General features: G+C 42.2%; 1 protein-coding gene across 5 annotated transcripts in view; it reads right to left on the bottom strand.

The window, feature by feature from the left end:
- LOC105008069 (serine/threonine-protein kinase BRSK2) overlaps positions 1–16,571 on the bottom strand; it is an 864,007-nt gene that overhangs the window by 436,491 nt on the left and 410,945 nt on the right. For all 5 annotated transcript variants that reach the window (XM_029115106.2, XM_029115108.2, XM_034288278.1 and 2 more), the window contains exon 2: positions 16,243–16,337. In XM_029115106.2, coding sequence (XP_028970939.2) covers positions 16,243–16,337 — 95 coding nt within the window. The remainder of the gene's footprint in view (positions 1–16,242; positions 16,338–16,571) is intronic.

Genomic DNA, 16,571 nt, shown 5'->3' with positions numbered 1-16,571 from the left:
GGACGTGGAACGTCACCTCGCTGGCGGGGAAGGAGCCTGAGATCGTGCGTGAGGTTGAGAGGTTCCGACTAGAGGTAGTCGGGATTACCTCTACGCACGGCTTGGGCTCTGGAACCACACTCCTTGAGAGAGGATGGACTCTTCACCACTCTGGAGTTGCCCATGGTGAGAGGCAACGGACTGGTGTGGGTTTGCTTATAGCTCCCCAGCTCTGCCACCATGTGTTGGAGTTTACCCCAGTGAACGAGAGGGTTGTTTCCCTGCGCCTACGGGTCGGGGATAGGTCTCTCACTGTTTTTTGTGCCTACGGGCCGAACGGCAGTGCAGAGTACCCAACCTTCTTGGAGTCTCTGGGAAGGGTGCTGGAAAGTGCTCCGACTGGGGACTCTATCGTTCTACTGGGGGACTTCAACACCCACGTGGGCAACGACAGTGACACCTGGAGGGACGTGATTGGGAGGAACGGCCCCCCTGGCCTGAACCCGAGTGGTGTTCAGTTATTGGACTTCTGTGCTAGTCACAGTTTGTCCATAACGAACACCATGTTCAAGCATAAGGGTGTCCATCAGTGCACGTGGCACCAGGACACCCTAGGCCGCAGGTTGATGATCGACTTTGTTGTCGTTTCATCTGACCTGCGGCCGCATGTCTTGGACACTCGGGTGAAGAGAGGGGCGGAGCTGTCAACTGATCACCACCTGGTGGTGAGTTGGATCCGATGGCGGGGGAGGAAGCTGGACAGACTCGGCAGGCCCAAGCGTACTGTAAGGGTCTGCTGGGAACGTCTGGCCGAGTCTCCTGTCAGAGAGATCTTTAACTCCCACCTCCGGCAGAGCTTCGACTGGATCCCGAGGGAGGCTGGAGATATTGAGTCCGAGTGGACCATGTTCTCCACCGCCATTGTCGAAGCGGCCACTCGGAGCTGTGGCCGTAAGGTCTCCGGTGCCTGTCGAGGCGGCAATCCCTGAATCCGGTGGTGGACACCGGAACTAAGAGATGCTGTCAAGCTGAAGAAGGAATCATATCAGGCCTGGTTGGCTTGTGGGACTCCTGAGGCAGCTGACGGGTACCGACAGGCCAAGCGGACTGCAGCCCGGGTGGTTGTGGAGGCAAAAACTCGGGCCTGGGAGGAGTTCGGTGAGGCCATGGAGAAGGACTATCGGCTGGCCTCGAAGAGATTCTGGCAAACCATCCGGCGCCTCAGGAGAGGGAAACAGTGCCCTACCAACGCTGTTTACAGTAGAGGTGGGCAGCTGTTGACCTCAACTGGGGTCGTCGGGCGGTGGAAGGAGTACTTCGAGGATCTCCTCAATCCCGCCGTCACGTCTTCCATTGAGGAAGCAGAGGATGAGGGCTCAGAGGTGGACTCGTCCATCACCCGGGATGAAGTCACAGAGGTGGTCAAGAAACTCCTCTGTGGCAAGGCACCGGGGGTGGATCTGATCCGCCCTGAGCACCTCAAGTCTCTGGATGTTTTGGGCTGTCTTGGCTGACATGCCTGTGCAACATCGCGTGGCATTCCGGGACAGTGCCTCTGGGATGGCAGACCGAGGTGGTGGTCCCTCTTTTTAAGAAGGGGGACCGGAGGGTGTGTTCCAACTATAGGGGGATCACACTTCTCAGCCTCCCCGGGGAAGTCTATGCCAAGGTTCTGGAGAGGAGAATACGGCCGATAGTAGAACCTCGGATTCAGGAGGAACAGTGTGGTTTTCGTCCAGGCCGTGGAACACTGGACCAGCTCTATACCATCTACAGGGTGATGGAGGGTTCATGGGAGTGTGCCCAACCAATCCACATGTGTTTTGTGGATTTGGAGAAGGCATTCGACTGTGTCCCTCGTGGCATCCTGTAGAGGGTGCTTCGGGAATATGGGGTCCTGGGTCCTTTGCAAAGGGCTGTCAGGTCCCTGTATGACCGAAGCAGGAGCTTGGTCCGCATTGCTGGCAGTAAGTCAGACTTGTTCCCTGTGCATGTTGGACTCCGTCAGGGCTGCCCTTTGTCGCCGGTTCTGTTCGTAATTTTTATGGACAGATTTTCTAGGTGCAGCCAGGGGCCGGAGGGTGTCAGGTTTGGGGACCACACGATTTCGTCTCTGCTCTTTGCGGATGATGTTGTCGTGTTGGCCCCTTCTAACCAGGACCTTCAGCATGCACTTGGACGGTTTGCAGCCGAGTGTGAAGCGGTGGGGATGAAAATCAGTACCTCCAAATCCGAGGCCATGGTCCTCAGTCGGAAAAGGGTGGCTTGCCCACTTCAGGTTGGTGGAGAGTGCCTGCCTCAAGTGGAGGAGTTTAAGTATCTAGGGGTCTTGTTCACGAGTGAGGGAAGGATGGAACGGGAGATTGACAGACTGATCAGTGCAGCTTCTGCAGTAATGCGGTCGATGTATCGGTCTGTCGTGGTGAAGAAAGAGCTGAGCCGCAAGGCGAAGCTCTCGATATACCGGTCAATCTACGTTCAGTAGGCCTGATATATTCAGGCCTATTCACGCATTCAAAAACTGAATAGGCCTGAATATATCAGGCAGACTACCCATAGACATAAGCAATCTGACCCTGATGAGATACTGAAATCGCTTTTTCCTTTCTATTCTCTGTGAGTTGGGCGACTGGTTTGTTGTGTTTGTTTGACCATTTATGCAGGGAAAACATGCATGCAGGTTCGTCAAAATAAGTGTGGTGTACAACTGAAAGATCGTTAACATCTATTGCCAGGTTGCTATTGTTGGTCATTGGTCAATGTTGTCTCAATATCCTTCTCTAATTGTGTAGCCTCTTAGAAACCATACATTTCAATGGGCTTAATAATGCAAATGTTTTTTTTGTTTTTTACAAATCCCAAAACTAGCCCAATATAGAACATTAATTTGTTTAGAAAAAGAGCATGATGTGTTTGTGATTTTGGAAAACTGCTTTGCACTTTGTAGTGAGAATTTAATATCAATCAAATCTATCATGGCATATAATTGAGTAGGTTGTAACTGAAGAGTATTTAATATATTTTCAAGTTAATGGTGCCTACATATTGTCTACAAGGCCCATATCTGAAAACCGGGCAATCTCGCCAATACTTGCCAGATTCCTTTGGGTTAATACTTGTTGTTCAAGGAGTGTAGTGTAAAGTTTCCAGTAACAGTGTTTTCAGTGTGCACGGACGTAATGGAATGGGATCACCTCAATCAAACTGAATGTCCCACTCGCATATAACATTTGGATTGTGCAGAAAAGCATACCATAATTGTTTTGGCAACCCTGCATGCTTGTTTTGTCTGCATTAATGGCAACTAAAACTTAGTTTTCCAATAGCCCAACTTGCGGAGAATAGAATGGAAAAAACAATTTCAGTAGGCTATCTCGTCAGGGGCTGCTCTGGATACAGCATGTCAGATTGTGTAGGCCAATGTCTACTTGTAGTCTGCCTACTACATTAAGACCTATTTAGCTTTTTGGGGGGTGGGGTGTTGGGAGTAATGTGTTATTATAAATGTTAAATCTGTTTATAACGGAAGTAAAGAATGCGACTTGAGTGATGTGTGCTTTGTCCAGCCTGCGCCACCTGGCCCAACTCCCTATGTTTAACAATTTGCATCTGTATTTTATAGGCAACTAAAAAACATTGCTACGGTGAAATCTTTATCTTTCTGGACGTTTTCAAATGACATAACTTGTCAAAGCTTACGCCTAATATTGAGATATAGAACGGTGCTGTCATCACAGCACAACCAAGATACACACACTTCTCCAGTCCTCCACCTGATCATGCGGTTGCCACGATGAATCTGAAAACAGGCCACATTCAAACAAAATAAATTATCTGTTTAAAGAGTTTTCAAAGCGACCCAAGCATAAAACACTGCAATCCAATGAGGAAAGCTCTATCAAATGGGTTAGGTCCCGCCCCATTGCATTTGGACGATGTACAACTTCACTATGGAGGACCAAACCTGCCAAAATAAATGAATATTGAATAAATGAATAAATATATTTATGCATAAAAATATAATAATAAATGTATTAATCAAATATTATTTCTCAGTTTATTTAATACATTGATCATATATTTCTGGTTTTCTTTGTGTTTATCCAGACGCTGAGTCCTCCTCAAGAGGTTACCCATGTGGGGGAGGACAGCCTGTCCCTTTGTTTGAAACCCAGGATATGTAATGGAACAAGGGGAATGTGTTTTATTTACATAAGACAGATGGGCAGCATCTTACCCATCCCCCTTTTTCCACTATAAGTACTGTTGACTGTTTATGTATTAGGTTAGAGACTCCTCGGATGATTATGTTTGTAAGCATTTGACGTGTCTCTCTATTTGTAAATAAACTATTCAATTGTGCAAGAGAATATTGTCTCTGTCCTTACACCTTTAAAAGTTCTGATAGATGAAATTGCTATCACACTTTGGGATCTCTTCCTTGGTTACTTATCCTGGTGTCTCGTAATCATTTCCTAGCAGGTTATCCGTGCACGGCCGGTGACTGGGTCCCGGAGCCCAAATCCTCCCCCGCTCGTGGACTGGCTGCGAATAGTATGAGAGTCAGGGCGCCCAGCTGAAATTATTTTTGGAATTCGTCAGTACAGGTAGGTACCCTTACAGGAGGTAAGGGCACGATGCAGTTAAATATGGTTCGGGTATATGTGTTAGGGCACATTCTGGTAATATGTGTTAGGGCACATTTAAAATCTGCAGACAAGTTTAGGGCCTTGAACGATCGCAAGATGCAGGCCTTTTAATTGTACCTAGAATTTCTAAACAAACAGCTGGCGGTAGGGCCTTTTCTCATAGAGCTCCACTACTGTGGAATGATCTGCCAATTAAGGTTAGAAATGCAAACTCAGTGCAAACTTTCAAGTGTCTACTAAAAACTCATCTCTACAGCACGGTTTATAATTAGGTGTAGCCTGGCCCGGGGCGTGAAGGTGACCAGTAGGCTTGATACTCTCCACCCTTGCTGTCTTGCCAGGTGGGCTCTCGTCGCCACTGGGATGCCCTCCCTCCAATGCCCTTCGGGGGAAGAGTCACTGGCTTGTTGTTGTCTCTGTGTTGCGCACTTGTGCAATTGGGCTGTACGCTGCTGGCAATACTCGGCCCTCTTTCAGGGGGGTTGCGGTTGGTGGGTGTCACTTTGGTTGATGCCTGGCAATGTGGGTGGATTGATTTCCTGCCTGTTGGGCCCTGTCCGGGGCCTCCCCCGGGTAGGGCCACAGTGTTGCCAGACCCCCCCCATCTCAGTTCCAAGGTGTTACGCTGCTATATTATTGTGCTGGGGGATATGAGTAATGCACTTTCTAACTTTTCTCAGTCTCCTCCAGTTTTAAATTTTGGGAGGAGATGAGGTCCTGGTCCACACCTGCGGAGTACCTGGTTTGGGGGGCCCGTTGCTGTCCCTGTCCTTGTCCACCTGGTCATACTTTTGTATACGCATGCATTTTTACTGCATTTGATGTTGGGTAAGCGTTGTGGTAAATATTTGGCGGTGTAGTTAATGTTTCTGTTGCCTGGGGATGTGAACAAATGTATCTTTGAGAATTTTTAGGTTTTCCGGTAAATGGTGTTTTCATTCGGTGACGGATGCCTGGCCTACCGGGCAGATTGGAGGAATTTGGCCAAGGAAGTTGCAGAAAGTATAATACAAAGTTGTTTGGACGGCGTGGGTTACAGTATGTAGACAGTCTGGAAACTTTATGAAAGTTTGTGTGGGGAATGTTGATCTCTGTGTTGTAGTTATTTTCGCTCAGGTTAGATGGATCGTCCCTCTGACGGTGTTCCGTCAGGCTGATCGCTGGGACTCCTTGGAGGTTTTCGTGGTCCCATCCCGCCCGGCGACACTGAGTCTGAGAAAATGTCCCTACAATTGACGTAAATGCATTTGTCCATTTTGGTATTCCCTGGGCACGAGGGTTTCAATTGGCTGCATTGTTTATTCCTTGGTGGAATATTTGTGTATTTGTTCGAGAATTGTTCGTTACTGTGATTCTTTGGCGGGGCCCACTCCTTTGGCCTTTACCTTAGTGCCGAATCCGTGAAATTGAAATTTGCCTTCTAGTGTTGTGCTGGTGGCTGGCACACGTGGAGGCGTTCGTCTGATAACTTAGGATTGTATACGAGAATAATGTCCTAAATTTAATTAGAGGGATAGTTAGGAAATTGGTACAATGATGCTTCTCTAGTTTGGTAACATATGATCTTGTGGTTTCGTTATGAAGGGTTAACATATCGTGTTTCTCTCTTATTGTATGGAGTAGAATGAAGAACCATATGGCGATAGTCTTTAAAGTTAAGGAAACACGCTATTTCCCATCTCGACTGGATTCGCATCCAATATAGTCATAACCTGCAACAAAGGGTAACATTAGCCAAAGCCCATTTATTCCCCAAATAGCCGAAGGCCGTAAAATTAGACATCCTATTTTGATTTGGTTAAATAATGTAGTTTTCACTTTGTTTGTATTTACAATTATATCTGGGATAATGCTTGTGTTTTCAGACCTACGCCTGATGGCTTGTTACTGGCGTTTACATTTTAACCTGGTAAACTGACAAATGGGGTAGATCAGGGGCGATTCTAGGGTCAGAGGCTTTAGGGGTGCTGAGCACCCAATGAGCCCCACTTGCCACCACCCACCCTCTTTTCCCACAAAAACAAAAAATATGTCTAAATGAAAAAATAACTTTATCATTTTAACATTGGTTCAACTCCAAAATCCAGAGATTTTCTTTCTTTTTTTGAGACCTTTCTGAGAACCAGCTTAATTGTGAGAGTTCACACAGACAGCCCCCTGTAACAAACAAAAAACCATCTTCACTCAGCGGGTTTCCTGACCGTTAACTCCATGTGCCTCCTTTTGTATCAACTTTCTTTTATTGTCTTAGTTTGAAAGTCAGCCACAACTGAAAAATAACAGATATAAATTCATTTAAAAAGCCACAGTGAGTGTGTTCACACATACTGGTGGTATACAGTGATATGTTTGTTTTCACTCTGTGCCAAACGCCAGGGCTTCATGGTTTCCATGATGACTGACCAGAAAAGACGCACGTGATGTCATGTTTACATGACTCCCAATTGTTAAAATGAGTAATCAAATTAACGCTAAACTTTAACAACAGAGACACACGTACACACAACACAGGTACGCAGTTTTTTATATAAACACTTATTATAGGTGTACAGTGATTCAGGATACTGACTCCAGTACTCACCGATATGGTTTTGGAATCGAACAACTCTAGGTAAAAGGAAAGAAGTGTGAGACACAGCTTGGGAGGCAACTTAGCTGATTCACAACACTACATAACGGGTCTCACTCTGCGTGTGTTTCGCGCTGGATGACGGTCGTGCTGACCGTGGCAGGTACCGAGGAGAGGTAGAAGAATGAGACACCATTTGCTAAGCGAGGATGTTTTCATTTTCATCTCTAACACATACAATTTTAAACCACAAACTACAGAGTATGGTTTGGACCTTGTGAAAGACGAACAAAAATGTTAGAATAACAACATTCTTACTCCAAGTTTTAGGGGTGCTGAGCTTCTTTTTAGGGGTGCTGAAGCACCCCTAAAAAGGGGCTAGACTCGCCCATGGGGTAGATTGATGTGACTGTATTTAAAGATCTAGGTTGGAGTATCCTGGGGATCACTCCCTGATTGTTCCTTGATTTTAGTGACTTCATGCATCTGTTCTCTGTTAACTTGGCTTTTTCTTGAGAGTTTTTCCCCCTACTGTTGCTGTGTTGATAAGATAAGCAATTTTTTTGGAAAACAGCAACGATATTAGTTAACGTGGGATATCGGCTAAGTTGGGCATATGACGTCTCTTACTACAGACAGTCTGAAGAACATTATCCTTGGCTCCAGGAAGGGGGGCAGACCCCCTGGGTTGGCCTTTACCAACCTTTCCCCTCAAATCAAAGTATTAGCACTAAGGGTTACATTTGAGTGTTCTGCCTGTTCTCACCTGTGGTAATTTCCCCAACATGAGTATATTCAGTTTTGTGTTAATCAAACGTTAAGAGCAAGCTACATGTATTTTCCTTTCAATAGCTTCATGTCAAAATGTATGGTTTTGAAACCTACTTGTAGTGAGGGTAGAGACCTGCAGTCGTCCCCCATTGTTAATAACAAGAACAATCTTGATGTCTTTGCATGAAATAGGCATGAAAGTTGTAGGTTTGATTTTGGCTGATCACCACTATTTTGAATAACATAGACATGCATTAAAGTTGGGAAAATTCCCTAAACTTCAGTAGCTTAATCGAGTCATGATGTTTGTGATGTCACAGCTTAGTTTGGCCATTGCCTGTGGAAATGCAAATGTGTATATGTTCATTTGGGAGTTGTTTCACTGGGTAAGACACCTTTGTCTATAGGTTTTATGGGTTATAATTCCTTAACACGAGCGACAGTTGTTTTTTGATTTTCTTTGTGGATGTTTTCATCATTTTCACATTTGTTTTTGACTTTTTGTTTTTGACTTTTTACTGAGTGAATGTTAGATTCATCCCAACTGTACATTTTCTTTTCATGTCCATCCTGTAATGCTGCTTTTGGAGTCATTTTCTGTTGACTCTGTCGTGAAAGCAGGGGGGGACTGTATGAAATTGTTATCTATGATGAAAATAGTTGAATTTAAGTGTTCAAAGAGAATTAAATAGGTATTTAAAGAGTTACGTGAATAATATTTTTCTGTTTCCATAGTTAGAACAGAAAATTGGCATCTGTTAAAATCAGCATCCCTTAGTGTGTGTTCACAGTGTTTGTCTAATTTAGGTGAACTGAGAATTGTTCATGAACTACTCTTTGAGAGTGATACTTCAATGTAAGCAAACTATCTTAACTGATGATGAGTAATTGGAACAGTAATAGGAAATGGAAACTTTTGTTCTTCTGTTCTTTTTGTAGTTTTTTGGAATTGAGTGGAATTGTTATTTCGCTACACTAGCAGGACAGAAACACCAGAAATGTTAAATGTTTTAACTATAGTGTTACTGTTTACAACTGTTCTAATCTATTTAGACAAAGGAAGCAGAAAGACATTGGAAATATAAGTTTAAGTGTTAGGTAGGACTGGGTTCTAATGCATTAACAAGATGCAACAAGCTAATGTAATGGACTTATTTCTGATGCACTGTGCAGTTGCAATACATTTTCTCAAGGAGAATTCACTGACTTTCTCAAGGAGGTACAGAACACTTGGAAGCAATTCAGCAATGAGACTGGTTGGACCCAGAGGGACTCAGTTTGGCTTAAAGGACAACTGTGAAGGATTATTGTGCCGCATGTCTACAGTAATGCCTGGTTCCTGTGAGCTGGACTAATTCAAGTCCTGATGATTCTGCCATGAGATGGAGAAGGCAACCTCCAACTGAGAGGATGGAAGCTAAGGAAAGCTCCGGTTCTGTACAATGTTTACTGGGGCGCGGAAGACCAACTGCACGACATCATAACATGCTGGTTGGATCCATACCAGGTACATCTCATCTGCGGCCCAGGTAGCTGAGAGAGGAACCTGGGGATGATGCCACACGCTACAGGAGGGCTACTAGAGCTGTGTCATGGTAACCTCCATTTGAGCTACACCTTGGAATATACATCTTTCACGTTCTGTTACAATGGTCTGCCAAGAAATGTTTTATAACTGACTGTCTGACGTTTGGAGGAGCAGAACATTTGTGATGACTTTGGGAGTACATCTAATTGAAACCACGAGAGGACTTTTCAGTGAATCAAGTAATAGGCATGAGCTGACTTTGGAACAGTGACAAATTGAAAGATGAATAGTTGTGGGGAGAACAAGTATTTGATACACTGCTGATATTGCAGGTTGTCCTACTTATAAAGCATGTATAGGTCTGTAATTGTTATCATAGGTACACTTCAACTGTGAGAGACGGAATCTAAAACAAAAATCAAGAATATCACATTGTATGATATTTTTATAATTAATTTGCATTTTATTGCATGACATAAGTATTTGATCACCTACCAACCAGTAAGAATTCCGGCTCTCACAGACCTATTCGTTTTTCTTTAAGAAGCCCTCCTGTTCTCCACTCAATAACTGTTGGCCCAGTTATTAGAAAATGGAAGAAGTTCAAGATGACGGTAAATCTCCCTCGGTCTGGGGCTCCATGCAAGATCTCACCTATTGGGGCATCAGTGATCATGAGGAAGGTGAGGGATCAGCCCAGAACTACACGGCAGGACCTGGTCAATTACCTGAATAGAGCTGGGACCACAGTCTCAAAGAAAACCATTAGTAACACACTACACTGTCATGGATTAAAATCCTGCAGCGCATTCAAGGTCCCCCTGCTCAAGCTAGCGCATGTCCAGGCCCGTCTGAAGTTTGCCAGTGACCATCTGGATGATCCAGAGGAGGAATGGGAGAAGGTCATGTGGTCTGATGAGACAAAATAGAGCTTTTTGACCTAAACTCCACTCGCCGTGTTTGGAGGAAGAAGAAGAATGAGTACAACCCCAAGAACACCATCCCAACCGTGAAGCATGGAGGTGGAAACATCATTCTTTGGGGATGCTTTTCTGCAAAGGGGACAGGACGGCTGCACCGTATTGAAGGTAGGATAGATGGGACCATGTATCGCGAGATCTTGGCCAACAACCTCATTCCCTCAGTAAGAGCATTGAAGATGGGTCGTGGCTGGGTCTTCCAGCATGACAACGACCCGAAACACACAGCCAGGGCAACTAAGGAGTGGCTCCGTAAGAAACATCACATGGTCCATGCTCCAGACCTGAACCCAATAGAAAATCTTTGGAGGGATCTGAAAGTCCGTATTACCCAGTGACAGCCCCAAAACCAGAAGGATCTGGAGAAGGTCAATATTCAATATGATTCAATATGACAACACAGTAATTAGCAGCAGCATTCCTTAGATCGTAAAAGATATTTCAGAATTCAGACTGACCCTTGTCCCCTGGCATAAACTATTGCAGCATAAAAACTAAGGGCTGAGACGTGGGGCGGGGCTTGGAGACTATGTGGTATGCAGTATCCAAGTTATGTTATGGAATATTTTAATATACAGATGCATGTTTGGTATTAGTAGAAGGATAAGAGGCCCGGTAGGGTTCTCAGCAGTCAGGGCCCACGGTGGAACATTGTGATCCAGAATACTGATGGCCACAATTGGGGACAGAGGGCGGGGCTCCAGTCCAACCTGGAAAGAGGTTGAATTGAAGAATGGCCAACATTGGTGTGTGACAACAAAACCAAATCTGAAAAAACAAGCAAGCTCTGAAAAAACAAGAGAGAAAACAGTTGTGTTGAGTGATGGGATGGACAGAAACAGTGAAGAGAAATAGAGCCATTTAGATAGATTAATTAAATATTTTTGTAGGTGTGATTTTATCTAGCCTTTATTTTACCAGGTAAGTTGCCTGGGAACCAATTCTCTTTTAAAGCATCAACCTGGGGAATAGTTACAGGAGAAGGAGAATAGATCAAGATCATACATTTTGAGTAAATTAAGTCTACACATTCAGCCTCCATACCTTATACAGAAGGGTTTGTGGTTAGGCTACCGGCTCTGCTGGACATTATTGCCTGTTGCACCTCCAATGGTGCTTATAGGCCAGCTACAGGATGATCAACATTTACTGTAGTGGGCATGGGTTCTTCACGCTTCTTATGCTGGACATTATTGCCTGTTGCACCTCCAATGGTGCTTATAGACCAGCTACAGGATGATCAACATTTACTGTAGTGGGCATGGGTTCTTCACGCTTCTTATGCTGGACATTATTGCCTGTTGCACCTCCAATGGTGCTTATAGGCCAGCTACAGGATGATCAACATTTACTGTCGGTTCTTCACGCTTCTTATCTTGGTCCATCAATCTCCCGGGGAACATAAAAAATACAGTTATCTGTAAACTTGTCAGTACTCATGTAATTGACTAATACGGATCATTTATTACATATGCACAACTCAGGAAATACAACTCTGCAAATCTAACGCACTTGCAAATCTTTATGGTACTTAATTTCTTTGACCACCCCATTAGAAATAAACAAGATCTCAAGTGAAAGTGAGTTGTAACTGTTGATAGCAAGTTCACCTTGTATTTGGTGATTTGTCTGCGTAAATAAGTTGCGCGTGTAATTTTTAAGTTGTGTAAGTTAACTTATTTTTGTAAAACTTGCAAAAGAAAATGTGTACAGACAGAACTTGTTAATTCTTGCAAGTCTTTAATCACTCATTCACAGATGTTTTAATGCAACTACGAAATGCAAAACGGTCATGTGGATTGTGATTTACAGATGAGCACATACCCACAAGACATTTGGCAGTAATTTGAGTCCATATATAGGCATATAAATTCAATGAAACATCTGAATCGTATTGTACAGACTTCTAATCTATCTATCTGAACTTGAGTCCTGCTATCTAGGCTGTGAACACACAAGAACTCTGAATATTCAATGAGTAGGTGTGAACTTCCTGGTATGAACAAAACAAGAAATGTAAGAAATAATTCCATTATTCCATTTCCAATTTTAACAGAGGAGAATTAAGTCTATTTTTGTTGTGAATCCAAAAATTAGGAACGAAAAACTAGCCGTTTTGTGATTGGTCAATATTCGTTTGAAATCGGAAATCAAATAATGGAAGTCAAATTGAAAAAAACGAGTTGTTTTCTGTTTATCTGATTTCCTATATTAAGACATAATCCAATGGCCGAAAGATACACGGACCATAGTACTACCCAATGAGCATTTTTCTTCATTGCGAGTACAGATATTGCCACATTTCACTCGGATGACATTTGTGCTCATAAAATGTACTGTAGCGACCTTGGTAGGGCCGCTACTCGCAACAGTACTTTATCCGTACCGGATACTTGTTTCAGCCGAGTACTCGCTTAGGAGAAATGTTGATGGTGAAACAATTTATGCTGTTTTTTGTTTTAATAAAAACAAAGCAAGACCAGCAGGTACATGCAGGTTCGTAAAGCAATGTAGCAGATTTATTTTAAAACAGCTGGCCTGAAATTGAGATTGCCTGATAGTTTACTATTAATTTGAAAGAGTATTGACAAAGTGATAATGGAAACCAAGTATATACAACATAAAACTGAGAACTACCTTTCCATGGAGACTCAACAAGTCTATATAAAACATTTTTATAGACAAGACACTACCTGTGCAAAAAAACATTCAATCTTTAAAACATTATATCATCTTATACTAGCAGTCAAAAGAGAGGAACAACATTTAATTAGCCTTGTTTTAAAAAAATAACTTGCAACAGTTGAACACCAAAATAAGTAATGTGAGCCATTCCAAAAATCTATAAAATCTGGTTGACTGAACCAACATACTAAGATTTTAAGTGCTACATTGCTATAACAAGACTTTCAAATATTGAAAATATAAAACCAAATGTGTTTCACAATAGACACCTGAAAGTTGTTAAATTAGGAAATTAGCAACTCTGTTTTTACGGATACAGATCAGTTTTTATGGGTGCAAATACATCTTTACAGATATAATTCCAATTCTATAGACACAACTTCACTTTTATAGATACAATTCCACTTTTACAGATACAAATCCGTTTTTAGCTATGGGTGGGGATATTGTATTAAGTAGCCAATCACAGAACTCTTATCAGCAACATGACTTTTGGATCTCATGCCTTGTCTTCAGAATAAAAGCATGTGGTCAAAGGCATTTTGCTTTTTTCCAATGTACTTGAAGGAAACATTGTCAAGTATGTGTAAGGAAATCGTAGAAAATATAAGACAACCTCCTTGGTATAACATTGCATGCCATCTATTAGTAAATGTGCTTGACACTTACCACAGCTAATTATAACTGTATTTGTTTGATACCCCTATGAATTGCAATGTGCTCAAGAAACACATATTTTGATAGATTCTATTTAGATTTTTCAGCCAAATTTTTCAGCTTACTTCAATTTAATTGACACCATGTTAACTACAAAAACCTATAATCAAGACTAGACATTGACAGCAGTCTTATTTATAGATTGCACATTTCAATATAATACTGTTTAGAACTTTTATTTTGGGGATGATTTTGGGGCTGATGTCCAACTAAGCATTCTCCTTAGTGTATCCTCAATAAACCTTTTGTCATCCTTTTGATGTCACTAAATGTAATTTTAATCCTGTACAACATTAACTACTTTGTTGAAAATTTAGGTGACATCACTGAACTAATTATCTACTATTAGCATTGCTAACTATTTGTTATTGACTTTGCTAGCTAATGAACGCATTGCCATCTTTATTATGATATGATAATAGTCATTAGCCCCATTTCAACTTCTGGTCATCAATACGACTTCAGCGTCTATAGAATATAAATTACCATGGCAACGATGCATCACTGTGATGTAACTGCATCTGTGTTGACCTATCTAAATTGTGAAATCATTTTGAACTTCATGCACACCATCATGTAAACTTTAACCTCATTGTAATTCTTTAATGTCAAATCCAAACATTTGGACTACGGAGAAAAAATAAGTAAATAAAAAGAAATCACTGTCTGAATGTTTATGGAAGGCACTGTAAATGGTATCCTATGACAGGAAAATCTTATAACCTTTTCTATAATTTACAGCACTGTCAGAGAAATGTCTACTTCCCTCCACATTTAACTTCTTGATGCCCTTATGTCAGCAAAACCAATAAGGATGGGTGGAAGGTGTTTAAGGGGGCTAGAGGAGCTGGAAATTGTCACATACACCTGGCCAGGAGTGCCACAATCTGTTGTAATGGGACCACAGGGACAGCAGTACATTAGCATATTAAAAGGTGACATTTCGAGTTGGTGAGATAGACTTTCAGTCAGATTCAGTATAGTAGGAGTTATGACAAACTCAGAGAGGGAGAGAAAAAGAACAAGGGTAAGTGAGAAAGCAAGAGAAAGTGTGTGTGTGTGTGCACATGTGAAATATGTATTTTGGAGAAATGGGATGGAAGACAATGGGCAGTGTCAGATAAATTCCCAAAAAAGCCAAAGCAGTTTCACAGCTATTATACCAGAGAGGTACATAGTGAGTCCACCATGTGTACCCATTTGCAAAATATGCTTGTGACCAGGCTTGTCATTTTCTTCATGCGCCTTTATAACTCACCTACAACTACAGAAAGATTTAAATAACTGTGTTACCAATATTCTGTGTTTTAAGCCTGGTAATTTACTCAAGTCTTAACATTGTCCACTGAGAAACCTTTTGCTCATATGCAGATGGAAGACTTTAGTCATTAGCACCCCAAACTGAACTGCAGTAGGCTGAATAGTTTAAATATAAATTAAGATAAAATGCAGAGACAGCAAATGCAGTTTTCAAGGCTCAGAGCTATAAAGCAGGATGAGATAGAGAGAAGAGAGTACTCACTGGGCCCGGGAATTGGGGACCTCTCTCAGATACCTGTCACCTGTCACATACAGCACCGTCCACTCAAATTATCCGGTTCTTAATGTGACTCAAGAGCAATAATTCTCTAAACTCTCCTGGGGAAACCCAGACATAGCCCTGAACCAGCACAAATTCAACCTGCCAAGGGCTTTATGGATAGTTGACAAATTGATATATGGAAGACGAAGTTGAGATTTAGGCGTGGCACATGGGCTTTCAAGCCAATGCTGCCATCTCGAAGAGATTCCACTAACAAGCATGGTCACTCATTGACTGATCTTTTCCCACAGCCCAATTCTCCTTTCTGTGTATTGTAACCACTTCACAATATAGGGTAAGCAACAAAACAATCAAACATTTTAAAATATATGTAAAATTATAAATGAAAAGAATAAACATTCTCATGGACATGCACCTATCAAATTTCACCATGCTACTCTTAGAACCATTAAAGACATGGAATTTGTGAATCACTTTGTAAGCAGTCAGTAAATAAGACAGCCCTGTTGGAGGCTTTGCTGATCAGGGAAATATTAGTATTGTGCGCATTAGCTGAAGAGGATATTCTGGTGTCAATACGATCCAGAGTGGGAAACCACTTGGGCCCAAATACTGTAGATTTGTAATGACTGTCACAGCTGTTTAAAAGTAGTGGTTGTAGATTCAGCACAAATGTAAGGAACAGCAATGGAATCAATGGATAGAAAATATTTCACAGACAATCTCTTTGGGTTGAAGTTTCCCAAAATAATAGATTAAGGATTAAATACCCCTTCTCCAATCATAACCAAACTTTATAGAACATTTTCAATTAGTCTTACCTTCATGAGTACTGATTCACTAAGTTTCTCCCGGTTGACAATCTTTATTGCGACTTTCTGGCACGTGACGCAATGAATACCCAGCTTGACCAGACCTGGAAGGGACAGGAAGACACATTATAGAAGTGACACGTAAATTCAGCATTTTAGTTTTTATTGGAGAATTAGAGAGAGAAAAAGAAAACAAGAGAAGTTTACACTTTTGAGAGAACTATTTCCTGTTGGTAAGCAACTGCTTGCTAAGGTTAGGGTTTGGTTTAGAATAAGGTTTAGCATAAGGGTTAAGGTTACGATAAAGATTAAGTTTAGGGTAAGTGTTAGTAGATTGT

Source organism: Esox lucius, chromosome 19, assembly GCF_011004845.1.
Source record: "Esox lucius isolate fEsoLuc1 chromosome 19, fEsoLuc1.pri, whole genome shotgun sequence".
Taxonomy (NCBI): domain Eukaryota; kingdom Metazoa; phylum Chordata; class Actinopteri; order Esociformes; family Esocidae; genus Esox; species Esox lucius.
Note: the sequence above shows the minus strand (reverse complement) of the source record. Positions and strands in the feature narration are given on the sequence as shown.